Below are 16,162 nucleotides of genomic sequence, written 5' to 3' on the forward strand. Positions count from 1 at the left end.
GGCTCACCCTCGCACAGCAGGAGCTGAACAGACCCGCAGGAAGAATCCTCAAACTTTAGAAAGAAATTAGTACTAAAACCCACTCAACTTGAAGTAACCATTGGAGCGGAGAATGATTACTCAAGGCAAATGAACTCTTATATGAATACTCTGGAAATTAAAATAATAATGCTAGAGGGAAAAAAAAAAGAGCTAAATAATCATTAGAAATTTCCAAATATCCAGTATATATACTAGCCAAGTTCTTGGAAGTTTTTTATCTAACCTCAAAGCCCAATCTAAATGTTATGTTCGGCCACATCCGAGGACCAAAGCTTTTGTTTACTCTCGTATGTCAAGTTATATTTAGCTTTGTTACTGGAGTTTTTCCTTTATACAATACAGAATATTAAGACTTAAAAGAAACACTACAGCAGCATTTTAGGTGGAAAAAGAAAAAACTTTAAAAGCCTTTTTTATTTAAGAAATTGAAATGCCTCAAAACCAGTAATGTACAAGAGTATTTGTATCGCCAAGCTAAAAAGGCAATCCTGATTTTATTGGAAATGTCATGCAGTTTTTATGTACTCGGACTTGACTTCAAAGAAGACCCTGTCAGTGGAATAAGCACACATTACTCTTCTGTGAAATCCTACAAGAACACAGATGGCAGTGAGACCATGATCTTAATTGATTTAAGGGGCAAGTTTACATCTTTAAAGCTACATTTTAGAACAGAAAAAAGCAAATCCTTTACGCCACACTTAAGCATGCCGTATTATACTTGGTTTTAGAGTGCCCCAGATTAGCACTACATATAAATACTCAAGTGAGATACCAAGCATCTTGCAAAAAAGGGAAGGTACACAATACAATATCATAAATGAGGAATAGCTGATCATAATTTATTTCCTGGCACAAGAGTTACAGTAAAGGCAAGAGGTGATAAAAAATAAGGTACAGCTGCTCTCGAACGACACACAAGACCCATTTCTCTATCCACCCAAAACAGTATAAAATCTAAAAGATTTTGGGAGAAAATCTATTGAGACGGCATCAAAATACGGTGTTACTGGAGACCCCTAGGAAAGCGATGATTGCAAGCTTATACAGCTGGTTTTGTACATTTTAAATGTACATGTTGATGTAAGTGAATCATCTTCATTGTTTAAAAACAAAAAAAGAATGACTATAGGGTATCGTTTGTATCTGGTCATTTCTCAAAGTCCTGAGTCACACCAATCACAGGCTTTTCCTCACTGGGTTTGTTCCTCGGGGCTTGCTACGTATAGTTTGATTAGAGAGTTTTTAATTACACTTTAGCATGTTAGCACCATGGGGCCAATAAAACTAAGAGAAATAGAACTAAATTCTTTTCATTCAACACAACTGTTAACTAAACACCAATTAATTACACCCACACAAGCCTAATGAAGATAATGGGGTTGCAGAGAGTTCACCAATGGTATGAAGTGGCTTGCAGTATCCTAACCTTAATCAGTTAACTACTTCATAATAGGTAGGATCATAGGATAAGCCATCCTCTTTCTACATGCTTACAATTACTATTACTGTTAATGGAAATTACATGGCCATACAGATAATTCATGTAACGTTCACTTGATCATGAACCAAAAATGATAAATACTTGAAGGGAACCCTTACTAGTGTTTCAAACAGTTTATTTAAAAAAGAGTGCAAGGTTATTAAATAAACTCAGTATGAATTAGTGGTGGACTTGGCAGTGATAGGTTAACGGTTGGACTCAATGATCTTAAGGGTCTTTTCCAACCTTAACGATTCTACGATTCTATGAATCTGCTTCAGCTCGTTGTTTTCCTAAAGGCAAAGCTGATGAGTGCCTTTTCCCAGATGGTTGATCAATACCCACAGAGCAATACATGAAGCTGTTTCTCCACAATGCGTTTTATTTAGAGCCCTTTAAAAGGCAGAAGGTGGGAAACCGATCTAGAGGCACTTGAAATGTATCAGAAGGTACAGCTCTCACATTGGGTTGTATTATCTAGCGTATGATGATACTCTCAGAGCACACACCAGCACCGTTACCTCCAGAAGTCTGTCCTTCCAGGAATATTTAATTAAAACGGAGCTTTCTGTGCTAAGCATGCGTATGCAACAGAGACGTGGGATGACTCCACTGCTGCCACCCATCCCACCGACCGCACAAGCCCCTCCTGAGCAGTAACGTACCCAAAGGAGCCGCTGCCCGCCACGCTAACCCATTCCGAACGAGGAAAAGCTAACGAGGTATTCGCCGCCTGCTCTCCTCACGAAACAGGCAGTGTCAGTTTAGAAACTTCTTTCGAGGAAACACCTTAAAAAAAGAAGAGGGTTTAACTCTCTGGAGAGGTACCATACTATTTCTGAAGGATGTGAAAGGAAAAGAAAATGATTCAGTAGGGATTTTTCTTCATTATCACCCAAACTAGAGAAGTGAACGTACAATGAGCAAAGGTCTACACGTATTGATTTTAGAGCTGAGGAAGTGTGCAGCTAACAGCTTTTTAAGTATCTCCATTTTCAGTTACTTCAACAAAATTACCAATGAACAGTGTAACAAAGTGAAAGTTTTTGTAGGAAATTGCAGACTAAAAATGATCATTTAGGTTGTGAAACGTTTCTTTTCATTGAAAGGGCTTTTAAACGCAGAAGTAGAGCTACTGGGGCATTTTGCAGCGTTATCCTCACTAGACATTTCACAAACCATAATCTGTCTCTCTTTCAGGACGATAATCTTACACAATTTTGTTGTTCAGAGACTTTTAAAACTAAAGAGTACCTGCTCGAGGCATTCGGACTTGGAAGACCATAACCAGCCTCGGAGGGAAGAGCGAACCCCGCACGGCATTAAGAAAACCAAACCAAACCGCCCCCCGGCTCTCCAACCCAGCCCGGCCCCGCAAGGCAGCAGGGGCAGGATGCTCCTGAGCGGTTCTGTGGGAGCAAAGCGCCGTTTACCGCAGGGCCCACAGGCCGGGGCGGCCGGTGCCCCCCGAGGGGACAGCGGCGCCCTGAGGGAGGCGACGGCTCTCCCGCCCAGGGGCACCGGCGGGGCGGGGGGGACGGCGCTGCCCCGCGGTTCTCGCGAGAGCGCGGGCGGCCGCCGCCGTCGCTTAGCAGCCGGCTCGGCCCGTCGCCCCCGCAGCCCCGCCATGGAGCCCGGCGGGCGGCAGCAGCAGCAGCAGCAGCAGCGGAGGCTCCAGGGCCCGCGGCGGGAGGCTGCGGAGTACTACCGAGGCCACCGAGTGCCGCAGCGGATGGAGGAAGCGCTCAACGCCCTCTTCCCCCAGCGCCCCGCGGATCTCTACGGGGAGCTGGTAGCGCGGGGAGGGGAAGCAGCGCGCAGGCGCCCGCCTGAGGGAGCCCCTGACGGGCTGAGGGGCCGCCGCCCCGCGGTGGGCTGAGCGGGGCTGGAGGGGGCTCTCCTCGGCGAGCAGGGGCCTTCCTGGCCCTGCTTCAGGGGCAAGGAACGGCGCGGAGGGGAGGCCGCCAGCGGCCGCCTGGCGCTGCCCGAGGCACCCGTGGGTGCCCGCTGTACCGGCCCTCCCCGCCGCCCGCCCCCAGCTCCCCGGCGTGGGCGCCGGGCTCCCTCAGGCAACGGGGTGCTGTCCGCCCTGGTGCTGCTTGCCCGCCCCAAGGGTGTGGTAAACCAGCAGGTTGATGCGAAGAGCTCGACGTCTCTGTGATTAAAATGAAGTTTAAGTAATTTACTGCTGACTCGGGCGAGGTCTGCGATGGTTCTGTGTCTGTGACCGGTGGCGCTTTGACGCTGGGCCAAATACATTTACACAGGAGTGGGGCTCTCCGTCCTGTGCTAGTTGCTCATCTCAACACAAAAACAAAGTATGTTGCCTCAGGAGGGTGCAGATGGGCGTCCCTAATAAAAGTGCTGCTCGGCATGGTGATTGCTTGGGCCAGTGGCAGCAACAAGACGCTGGGTGCTATTTGCACAGCAGCTGTTCCTGAGGAGCGAACGGGCGTCAGTGGAAGTGTCAGGAATCAGACCGATTTTATCTGTTCCCAGTTGGCAAAATATCGTAGATGGTAGTCCTAATGAAACATCTGTTAGTGGTGATACTGGAATTGCCAACACGACAATAGTGAGCAACTCTTGAAAAAAATAATTTCTGGTATGTTCTTTGATGTGAAAGTGGATGTGGAAATGAAACATTTTGTTACATCTTATACCATCTCCAAGTGTTTTGACATCATCAGTGGAAGGGGCTAGAACTGGTAACACCTGTTCTTGCTTTGCTTAGCGTTTGGCATGTTCCTCTTCTATGTAGCTATACAGGTGTTTCCTAGTTTTCCCATCTGGTAAGTCATGGTTTGGTGATCGTTTCTGATACCAGACTAAAGAATGAAACTAGTAAGGAAGTATGTAGTAAACCTCAGGTAGCAACTTCATCCTTTTTTTAAACATTGGTATTCATTAAATACAGACAGAGCCCCAAATACTAGGTGCGGCATACCCTCAACTCCTTAAAATTGTGCCAGCCTTGTTAGCTCAAGTTCTGTCCAACCAAAAAAACACTTCTAATTAGGAGAGTTTGGTCATTGTGTTAAGTAACCTTACACCAAATATGTTCTGTAAGAGAGGAGTCTACAAAAGGCATGGTTAGCATTGTTATTGAGGAGCTTGTTGACAAGCTTCTCTTCCTTCCAGATTAAATCTTCCGCTATGAAGATCTTTAATGTTGCGTCAGTTGAGTGTTGAGACACGTAAGCCACTGTATATATGTCTTTGATGAAGCAACCCTGAAACATTATTAGCTATCTAGGACATTAAGTACTTTCTATAAGCAAGAAGTATATTCTGAAAATACTTCTCGGTTTTCCCTGTCTGCAGCACATACAAAATTTTGTGTGTAGCATTTCACACAAGAACTTTCTCTGAGCAGGAAGATTTTGGTTAAAGATTGTTTCTAGTATTTTTTTTAGGGAAACAAATTACAGTATCATTTCAAAGCTTAATAACTACTTGTTGATGAAAGCGCGCTACAGGAATTTTAATATAACATTAGGATCTAGTAGAGTTCCGTGTGCATTTGTAAGAGTTTTTCCTGTCTAGGATCTTTCTTCTCTCCTTATGAGAGAGAAGAGACATGTATTTTTTGAAGACCTTATCCACAGCCAAAATCATTTTATAGCAGCTCACTGCACAGGGGAGGTGGAGGCTGTGTAAATTCTAATAGAAATCAGTTTCATGAGTAGCACGATGGCTATTTTTGTTATTCAGTGTAAAGCCAAGTAAGCTTTGGACAAATGCCTATTTTCTAGGAGGATTAAGGAGATTTTGATACTCATCACTAACTTTGCCAAGTAAAACACATGTTCACCTAACCTGGATGTGGCTTTGGACTTCCATGCTTAGATATGAGTTGGATCTGTTCCCTGGAATTTCATTCTTAAGCAGATAATATAGAAGTAAATGTGCAGTGTAACAAATATTTTAAATACTGGGATGTATAAATGGATTTGCTCAATGGTGGATTTGATTTAAATTTATCTAGTGGAATAAAACCCTCTCTGCATAGAAATTGACTTTTAATGAAGTTCTTTCTCTTTCATTTAAGGCTAACTACTTTTCTAAATTTTCAAAAGCTCCAGTAATATGCAAATTAGTTGGAAGAAAAGTTTTTGATGGAGTTGGTCAGCCAACATTAGAAGTGGAAATATACTGTACAGTTAAAAACTATGAGAAGGTATGAGCTGCTTCTTCCTGTTTTATTTATTTTAATAAGAGAATATCAGGGAGAGGTACTATTCTCCTCACATCACAAGGAACATTTTGTTTTCTGTCTTTAATGAAAGGATATGAATCCCTGTGACTCAACAGTCGAGTAAATAGTTCTGTAACTTAGAAAAAAAACTGTCATGAAAAGTTAGACAGTGGCAGCGACTATAAAAACTTTACTTTCCATTAATTAGGCAATATGAGTGGGATGTGACAGTGCATCTTAGTATATTAAATTTTTGCCTGTCTTAATGATCATGTAGCTTTTCCTTACACCCTGTATCTAGCCCTGTAAGTTCATTTTCATTTTACGTTTTTCTTTTTTTTTTTTTTTTTTTTCAGATGCTTGTATTTCTGTTTGTATGACAGTGTTTCAGAAAAATATAGTACAAGTGAAAAACACAGTATAGGTGAAGGCACTTTTTTACACTGAGCTAGTAGGGTGATGTGGGTGATGGTTAAGTCAAACATACCCACCTAGCAACTGCAATGCAAAACTGATGGTGCATTGCCATTTCTCTTCCAACCTGAAATATTCAAGATTCTGTCTTTGCAACTCTAGCAGTTGTGGGGTAATTATTTATACTTTCCCTCAGTTAAACTATGGTTCACTTCACTCTTGAATTAAATATAATTTCATAGATACTCACAGTATGTAAAGTTAATATTATTAATGCAGGCAACTGTGATATTTGTAAATGATGTCTTCATTAAGTGAATTTTCTTAAGAATCATTTATCCTTCAGCAGTACAGAAAGATATGTTTAAATTACCTAAGTAAGATAAAAGGTAACTGATCATGTGGGATGGCATTAAGCATTAATGCTGATGAATCATGGTACAACAGGCTACAAACAGCTGCAATAAAAGATGTCATAATGACTGTATGGTCTTTAAAATAACTCCATTCTATTCTGATAACAAAATATACGTATAAAGCAGATCTGTCAGGAGGTTTTTGCCTAAAAGTAGTTAGAATTTAGGTCAAGAAACTTGAATAATGTCTGTGATTACCAAAGTATAAGAGACTAGGAAGAAGGTGCTGGATGAAAAAAGATAAGTAAGTGGAGCAAAGAGTAGATTTGGAGATAGGTACCTGCAGAGTTGGTAAGGACATATACTTCTTAGTCTTTCAAATGACATTTCCAAGTTAGAAATTAAATAGTGTTTTAAGCCTTTTTACGTTTTTTTTCAGAGGATTTGTTCCACTGTAATGTCTTCTCATTCTCAAATACCTGAAAATGCTTTACCTGGAACAACTGAAGCTGATGAGAAAGAGAGAAATGACTCTGTTAACACTGCTGTGGAATGGGTGAATGAATCACTGAACACAACGTTAAGAGACATGAAGCCTACTGAGCAGTGTAAAGTTGATAAGATGCTTGGGTAGGTCTTGCGTATTATGCACATTATTGCATTTGAAATATATAGCATTAATTTATATTGTAAATGAAAAAACATACAGAATATTCAATGTTTTCTAGTATTATTTTTTTATATTTTTAGGATGCGATGTCTATCTCAGCTACGTTGCATTATATTATTTCCTGCTTTTTTCATAATTATGATATGAAAATCATGCTAGTTTTTTACAAGGTTTCATACACGTGATACAAAAATTGGGGTCTCCAAGAAAAAAATGCCTGAACAAGTTCATGAGTCAAAGGCTCCATTTAAGAAACTCCTTCAGTGCCAGTTTAGTTCGGTGGGGATGTTTTTTCAGATTGCAACTCCACTTCTTCAGTTCATTGCACTGCAGAACAACAGTGGTACAAAAGGTCTGTGTGTGTGTGTCTTCTGCATTGAGCTAATCCACCGAAAACATGTATGTACATACATTTTCAGGTTCTGGTGGAGTCTTCTTTCTGAGCAAGCTACTCCAAAAAGCTTCTTGCTTGGGACAATTAGTTTCTTTGGAAACAGTTTCTTTAGTAAACAGCCATGTTTATTTTTTCATACAAATATTTCTTCTTGGGAGCATCCCAAAGTAAAAAAACAATGGCCATATTTTTCCATTCAAAGAAATATGTCTGAAATATGTCTAGTTTTTATAAGAAAAAAAGGTGTAAGGTAAAAGTATCGCAGATGTATCTGAATATTTTTACAGTAACACTAGAGGAGCTACCTGGCAACAATTACGGCTTTGTTCACCCTGGAAGCACTAATATGGCCTGTCATCCTCTCCCGTAGTTGGAAGTGTTTCTTTCAGCTACGTCACTGAGGGGAATGACACTTTGCTGTAGGGGTAGCGGTTGGGCTGCCACACTTAACACAGACTCTAGCAAACAGACCTTGTTGCCTTCCACGTGGATTAGCTTTGGGGAAACCTTGATGAAGGGCGTAAGGACTCAATTGGAAAGAAATGCTTCCAACTGAAGTGAGTCTAAATAAGATTTTAATGCATTGTTTAGGCTACTTGATATATCTTACATACCCACTTTGCCTGAATTGGGTGGCCGTGACCCATGTATGCAGTTTCCACTTGGTGCATGTAGTTGAACTTCAGCCACTTCTGAGCTAGCAGCCACTTAGATAACCGGCATACAACTGACCTAGTGGATCAGCACCCTAGGCCAAGCTGTTGTATGTCATGAAGTTATGACAGGATCTGTTACTACCCATGCAAAACAAATACATCCTTCACGCTAAGATTGTCTTCACAGAGCTGACTTTCAAACCAGTGTGATTTGAAAAGTATGTATTAAGGTTTATAATACTTGCTTGTGGTTCTTTTTGTTTAACCAGCGCTGCAGATGACTGCCAAAAAATAGTGTCATTTATTGACTTCTCCAGCTTCACACAATGAGTCTATGGCAGAAGCTCAAATAGATGTCCTTAATCCATCTCTTAGCATGTTCTTTATACTGTATCCTGTGTCTACTTGTTACATGTCTAACAATATTTTGAGCCACTAATTTTTGTGCCTTTTCCCTCAGTGAATACTTTACAAAAAAGGTGGAAGAAAAAAGAGAAATTCAAAAGCAAGAAGAAAAAGAAGTCACTCTTGCCCTTACTTCATGCACTCCATCAGCAACAGCACTACCTGGGAAAAAAAAGGCAGAAAGACCAGGTTTTCGTTTATTTGATTTTAATATTTTCTGCAATACAGATATTGATAAAGGTGCTAAAATACTTTCTGAAGTATTCCATGTCCATCCCACATATGGACATGGAATACTTCCGAACACATTACACAGTGTCTCATGTTTAAAGGGTTTGGTTATTCTGTCCTAAATCTTCCTTCTGATCACAGCAGTTTCTACTGCAGAAATGAGAGAGGGGAAAATACAGAGTTTTCTCATCATTCACATGCATTGGTTGAACGGAGTTTCTGCCTTTGTTTTATAGTTGCCTTAGACAGGAGGTTATTACTCCTCAGAGTGAGGAATAAGAGTGGAGGAGGATGCAAATGAAGAATAAAAATGAAAATGATAAGGAAAGAAAAGGGAATCACAGAACTGAACAGGAAAGTGGAAACAGAATTAAGATTGAAGTTGAAAAGAATGGAAAGAGGGAGGAAGGGAAGTTTCTTGCTAACACTGAGAAAAGGAGGAAATAAGGTGAAAAGCAAAAGAGAAGGAAGGGGATGAGATGGGAACGATGGGCAGTACAGAGTAAAAAGAGGAAAGCAAACAATGCTACTAAAGGAAAAAATGGTGTGAGAGTAGAGAAACAGAGTAAGTATACATGGCCAAAAAAAAACCACAAAGGAAAAAAACACCATATGTTACCTCCATATATGCATTACCCTCAGAAAAAAAAGGTTTGTTATCGTTTATTAGAAGGGCAGAAAATTTTGGCAGATTATTATTTCCATATCAGTTTAGTTTCAACTGTCATATACTATGAGTAAAACCTCCCCATTAATGTTAGATGTGTGCACAGTAAATTCACCTTTGACCTGAAATGCAACATCAGCAGTTGTCAGGTCCATCCAGATATCATCATGTTGTATGTTATACTCTTAGTCAAGCTTCTGCTGATACATATATTACTTGTTTTCACTGATTGTGTTTATATTTGATTGTGACATTGACTGTAATATTATTGTTAGCATCAATACCTGACTATTAGGAGCCAATGATTATAAAGCTACCTGTTGTTTCAGGAGTCCAGTAACAGAGGTGACTTCCAGTAGCAGGTACTTTCAGAGGCAGCATCTGTGTTGTAATTTGTGCAGGTTACAAAGGAAAGAATCTCTGCAAAAGACTGCAGTTTACCAGAGTTGCTCAGTACTTGATCACTGGTGTCTATGTGTATAGCTCTTCATCCTCAATGTAAGAGGTATAGAATCTGCATATAGTATGCAAATGATGTATAATCTAATCTGCATATCCAATTAAGGTCCTATTAAGAAATTTTATCGTAAAATATCAGTTGTATCCTGTAGTATTTATATTTTATTGAAATCAAAACTTGTACGGCACTCCTATTGGGAACCAAAGTAGTTGGCCAGATTTACAAAAAAGTCCCCAATGCACATGATCCGTGAGAATCAGACCGCTTATTTCAGTTTCACATAGGTGCTTGCTGTACATGTTCATGGAAGCACCGTAGGCAACAAATATGATAGTGGAAACTGCTGGGTTTCAAGCATTTTGACAAAAGTTAATCTACTGTATCTGAAAGGATAATAAGTTCTTTTGAAAATTTAACAAGACTATGCATGTGGAATATTTAAAAGACCTGTTTTCTCATTGGAAAATCCAACTGTAATAGGCCTACATATTTTTCACAGTAATTATTAGAAGAAATCAAGTATGTGTACTCCCAATCAGCTTATAATGTAATCTTCCAAGTTGTTTATGCAAAAGCTGAGCATACGAGGACAATAAAGAATATTGAAATCATGCTTATGAAAGGAACTGAAAAATGATATGACATTACTGGATATAAACATAGATAAATAAAAATACAGGTTTCAGTGGCAGAATGATCTCTAAAAGAAACGGATTTGAAATACATTTGACACCAGAGTGAGGGCAGATACTTTGCTTACTTATAAGGTCATTTCATACAGAAGAAATGACAAGATTAAGTTCAAATAAAGAACTGATTCTTTTGTAATACATTGGGTACATACTGAAATGACAATATCATATTCACTCATATAACTGTGATACATAAGCACACATTTTAAACTAAGAAAATATTTAGCTACTACTTTCTGTCTTGTAGGGAAAAAGGTGGCAGTTGCAGAGAGAACGATCCCACCTGCAGAACCTGTGGAATCGGTGCTTTGTGGCAGCTTAGCCATTGGGGGAACGTCGCTTGCTGTAGCTAAGGCTGGTGCCACCATTAGCCATATCCCGTTGTACTTACATATTGCACTGCTGAAGTGTAATCAGGTACCTGTGACTTTTGTAATTTTATCTATTTTATCCCAGTTATCACAATTATTCTAGAATTCTGAAGCCAGTAGTCCCTTGTGACAGTGGTATTACATATACCTCATGGAATACACCCTTAAGACCATTGTCTGTAGCAGTCTTTGAACCCTGTGCCATAATTAAAATATATAAGAAATTATTCTGATCTTTAACATTTTTATTTTCACATGGTACTCCCAATTACAGGATTCACCGAAAGAAATTACTCTGCCACTCCCAATGGTTACTCTGTTGAAGTGTGAAAAATTGTCACCTGCAAAACTGAAATTAGTGAAAGAAGTTATGCTTATACCACCAGTTCAGTTATCAGTCAAACAGGTACTGTTTCATTTTTGTTTTTATAAATACATTCTATAGGTTTCATATATGTGCTATGTATGTACATAATTACGTAGATCTTTTCAATATAGTCCTTACAACCTATATTTTTCATTTTCTGTTTACTTGCAAGGCCAAAGTTTTAACAAATGTTTGTGCAGAATTCTAACACCAGGAACATTAAAAGAAGTAAATAGATGAAGATTTAAAAGAACATGCATGAAGATTTCAAGTTAAAAATATATGTGTTAGTATAGAGGAAAAAATCAGTGTATTGAAGATGATGTAGGGGAATTGTGTTAGACAACAATAAGATTTTAATTTTGTTTAGAATGTGATTTTACATTAGTAGGTTATAAATAGTATCAGTTGATTGATAGAGCATACAAAGCAACAAAACTCATAACATTCACAGGAAAGCATAAAATCTTTGGGAATAAATTGCTTTAAAAATGAAATTGTGAAGATAGAAGGGAATACAAAGCAGAACAAAATCTGTTCAAGGGGCAAGAAGGATGGATGAGACAGACGGGATCAGCCCTCTCTTTTTGTTTAGCCATGTGTTGCATTAAAGAATGTATCTGCACAAGATGCCTACATTAAGGCTGTGGTTTCTACTTTGTATGCTGGTGACCTGAACAAATAGCTGAGCTCGATTCTCTTTCTTTTTCCTTTTCCTTTAACTTTTTAGAATTGTCACCAAGAGCTCTTAATAAGGTTGCTAATTCTGTACCTTTCAAAGACATAATGCCTCCTAGTGCTTATGGGAGAGTAGCAAGCTGTTTGCTGCAGTGCAAAAAACGTAGCCATTCGTCCTGTGTTGATGTGTTGTCAGCTGTGACTGACTTCTGCCCCCTTCAGTATTCCTTTACTGGCACAGTTTAGGAAAATCTGAAATGTGATTTACAAAGTTAGCATTAAACTTTTACTAACTGAGCTGAAAAGGAAAGAAAGTCTTGCTTTAAAAGCAATGGATTCATTTAATTGGAGTGTTCCTCCATTCCCCAATGTTTAAAATTAAGACAGCTATTTTTTCCCTGCTTCCTGGAAATGTTCTAAAGGTAAATACATTCAATTTTGTCAGTTTCCAGTTACGAAGTGTTAGATGGAGTCACAACTGTGAACAGTGATTATCATCTTCCTGCTTCTCAGACATTACACAGACCCGGATATTGCTTACTTGTTAGATTTGGGAAGGGTTCCTTTTGGGGAAGAAGAGACCACTTTTCTTGCCATCCCATTCAGCAGCACAATCAAATATTCCGGTTCATTCCGCTGCTACTAACCCTTTATCATTGGACGCTTGACTGCATTTTGTGGGTGGGAGGATTGTGTTAGGAAGTGTATAATAGTTTTTTTTTAAACAGACTTTGTATTAAGATCTGCATTTAGAGTAAGTGTTCTCTCTCTTCTGATTAAGCTGCTAAAATGAAATAATTTATCTTTCTTTTGAAGATTACTGTTGTTTAATTTCAGGGCATAGAAAGAGTTCTGGATATTCAGAAAGAAATGATAAGACTGTTGGAGCCTCCAGGCAAAATGGTACAATAAAAATGTGTAATAATAATGTGATGTTATTCATTTGGTCTTTCTACTACTATTGTCTTTGTAAGCTTAACCATGGAACATTTAGCCTGTTATCGGGTTTAGTCTTATGGCAGAGAACAGAAGATGTGTTTCTCTGACAGATTAATAAAACATTGGCCATTGGGTGATATTAAATTAAGGAAGACAGAATAAAACATTGTTCTAAGACTTTCTGTTTTCCTGAAGAAGTACACTGGGAGTGAATGGTATCGCAGTGAATATACAATATATGGTTCTGATCTTTCTAAGTCAGTCTCACACGCACGCAACATGTATTATTCAAGGTACTATTACTGTAGTAGTATATCAATCTCAGTATGTGCATATGCTTTTTACAAAGTGAGGTTGTTGGGTTTCTCCAAGTACGGAGTCTAGATTCTCATTTCTAAGATCCCCTGTATTTTTGATAGGCGAGGTGGGAATCTTTTGAAGAACAAATGATGGCTGGGATGATGCCCACCTAGAAATAAACATTTGAAATGAGTTACCACCACAAAATAAAACTGGATAGTTGCTTATAGCATTCAAGACAAAACAGAAGCTATTGCCTAATTTAAATATTTGCTATCTCTTTAGACCAAAATTCAGTCAACTTTTTTTGTTTGGTTTCTTTTAAATTCTGAGGTCTCTCTGTCATTTTTGGACTTTCCCATGGAATTAATTTCTTTCTTCTTTCACTCCCAACAGCACAGTCCTCAACTAGCAGACAGTAAGAAAGGCAAAGCACATAATACAGGGAAGAAACCTCCGGTAAGAAAAGACATTTTCATTTTAAGCCTTCAGCAAGGTATTAACAACAGCAGGGGAGCAAAATGTTCTTAAGTAATGAAACATTAATCTACATTACCATTTTGGAAAGGTCAAGGCACGACTTTTAAATATTCCAAATGCTCATATTTTACATAATAATTTGGATTCTTCTGACTATACTTTCCCATCATGTGGAAAAATAACAGAAAGGGGAAATTCTTCTGGAATCTGGTCATTTTTCTTATATAGAAATCCTGGTAAATTATCCAAATGAGCATTTTGCAGGCCTGTAGCACCAGCAGAGAACATGCCCTTTTGATCATGTAGGCCATAAAACTATTACCTGTGAGACTTGCATATTGTGCTGTTTCCTAACTGTGGGAGCATAACTCCCCTCTTAATCATTCTGCATTAACTTCCCAGTTCCTGATTGAGGTTATAGATAACGGCAGGTACAAACCAGTAGCTAATGGGCAGCACTCACAATAGTGTGCAGTGTTTGAAAAACCTACAAAAAAACCTGACAACAGAAGGACACGTGAAATATTTGCTCAATGCAACTCTGCCTGTGGCTCGTGTCCAGGAACACTGTTCCTGAGGCAGACAGCTCCAGGCAGCTGTGCTAGAGGTATTTCCCCTCTATGAAATTTGTTCCTTCTAGAAGTTTTGGAAGATTCCAGTGTTTCTTGAACATTCCATAGAGGCAATATCAAAGTTGTACGTGAAGATAAGTGAGTAAAAACTGTTTAAAAGTGGAGAATATGTTTTTGTGGCAAAGGGGTAGGCCACAGCACCAGAAACTTTCATTTCGCATCCATGACAACTCAGTGGTTGTTAAGAGTGCCTTTAAAATCTTGTTGTAAACCAGTACTGGCCATATAAGAGCGAGAACTACATGACTAGACATATTTCCAAGGACTACTAGCTCTCTACTCATCAGCACTTGGTTACCCCTCATTCATAGAGAATTGTCCTTAAAGTTGCTAATGCGATTTCTGAGAGCAGATTTATGTTTTGATGCCTGAATGCAGACTGAAATGACAGTGAAAAAATATATATGAGTATTATATATATATGTCTGTGTAAATAAAGTGATTATTTTTATTTTACTTTCAGCCACAAGCCTCAAAAAGAATATCACACTTAGGTTGCCTAATAACAGGATGCGATAATGTAGAACAACCGCTGCTCCTAATGCAAACAGCTTGCAACAATATAGGTCTGGAGCTAGGAACAGACATGTACTTAGCAATAAATTGTGCTGCTCATGAATTAATGGATTATGTAAGTTATTTTCAGTATCTATTTTGCTGTTTTTTAAGAGGAATGTAGTGATTTGTTAACATTATTTATTATTACATTGCAAACTCACCTAGAAGCTTCTAACTCCATTTTTTAAGGTAGCAATCAAGCAAACCAAAAGAATTGTCTCTGCATTTATAATTTATGGCTGAATCAGTCCTACAAGTGTAGCAGTTATGTTACTGGATTGTGAGTGCAAGGAGATGAGACATGCAGACGTCCTTCTGGTAGCGTGATGCAGTGGGAGCAGTGAGAATGCGTGTATTCCTCCTCCGCAGCTGGGCCAGCATACTGGTGGTGCACCTTGCGTGGAGTAAGGCTCACTGGACCAAGGCAGACCCCCGTTACAGCTTGTGTCCTGCCTACAGGAATCTCTGTTACTTTCATGATTTAACTTTTATCATTCAAATGGTATAAGCCTGCCTGCATCAGCCAGGTTTATTCCCTTTATCTGTTTATTTATTGAATAAGATTTTTCAGATCAGTCTGTGTCAAATATAGCAAACTGGTTTAATGGGCAAACACCTACTATGTGCTCTATTTAACAAACCATCTTCATTTCACATTACATCTCAGACAATTTTGGGTTAAAGTATTAAACGGCAAATCCTGGCTTTTTTTTTTTTTTTTTTTTCACCACAAGCTATAAATGAAATAATTATCTTCTATCCACCTTGCTTTCAAGGATGAAGAACAAGAAATTATTTAGACAAGTATACTTCTGTAATTCCTTCACACCACTAGGTGCTTATTTCTCCATTTTATTACACTACATCTGTTGTTTTCTTCAAGCTACCTTGACCTTTCTGTCTATTTTTACTATGGTATGTGTGTATACCCACTAACGTTCATCTCATTATGTATCAACATTCATTTTTTAATTCTTATTTTTCAAGATTTTTATTTGACAAAGTTTATTTATCTCCAGCTGAAGTCTTAAAGTTCTTGCCCCTTGTTCCAAGACCAATCAGGTTTCTCTCTAAGCAGAAGAAACTTCCTATTCCATTTAATATCTCAGGAAATTTTGCATATTTGGGTGCACTATAGCGACAAACCTTCCGTTATTAATATCTTTTGT

The 16,162-nt window shown here is 38.8% G+C and overlaps 1 protein-coding gene across 5 annotated transcripts in view; it reads left to right on the plus strand.

Moving 5' to 3' along the window:
- The first annotated feature begins 3,108 nt into the window (after nucleotides 1-3,108).
- The window catches only part of ENO4 (enolase 4), a 29,848-nt gene continuing 16,794 nt past the window's right edge, over nucleotides 3,109-16,162 (plus strand). For 4 of the 5 annotated variants that reach the window (XM_087765145.1, XM_087765146.1, XM_087765147.1 and 1 more), the window contains exons 1-9: nucleotides 3,109-3,317; nucleotides 5,577-5,705; nucleotides 6,933-7,123; nucleotides 8,674-8,807; nucleotides 10,916-11,085; nucleotides 11,314-11,445; nucleotides 12,922-12,987; nucleotides 13,720-13,782; nucleotides 14,899-15,066. In XM_087765145.1, coding sequence (XP_087621271.1) covers nucleotides 3,153-3,317; nucleotides 5,577-5,705; nucleotides 6,933-7,123; nucleotides 8,674-8,807; nucleotides 10,916-11,085; nucleotides 11,314-11,445; nucleotides 12,922-12,987; nucleotides 13,720-13,782; nucleotides 14,899-15,066 — 1,218 coding nt within the window. In that variant the 5' untranslated portion in view covers nucleotides 3,109-3,152. The remainder of the gene's footprint in view (nucleotides 3,318-5,576; nucleotides 5,706-6,932; nucleotides 7,124-8,673; nucleotides 8,808-10,915; nucleotides 11,086-11,313; nucleotides 11,446-12,921; nucleotides 12,988-13,719; nucleotides 13,783-14,898; nucleotides 15,067-16,162) is intronic. The other variant, XM_087765148.1, reaches the window with a different exon arrangement.

This window comes from Nipponia nippon, unplaced genomic scaffold (genome assembly GCF_047370975.1).
Source record: "Nipponia nippon isolate SJK-2023a ecotype South Korea unplaced genomic scaffold, ASM4737097v1 scaffold_3, whole genome shotgun sequence".
Classification (NCBI taxonomy): domain Eukaryota; kingdom Metazoa; phylum Chordata; class Aves; order Pelecaniformes; family Threskiornithidae; genus Nipponia; species Nipponia nippon.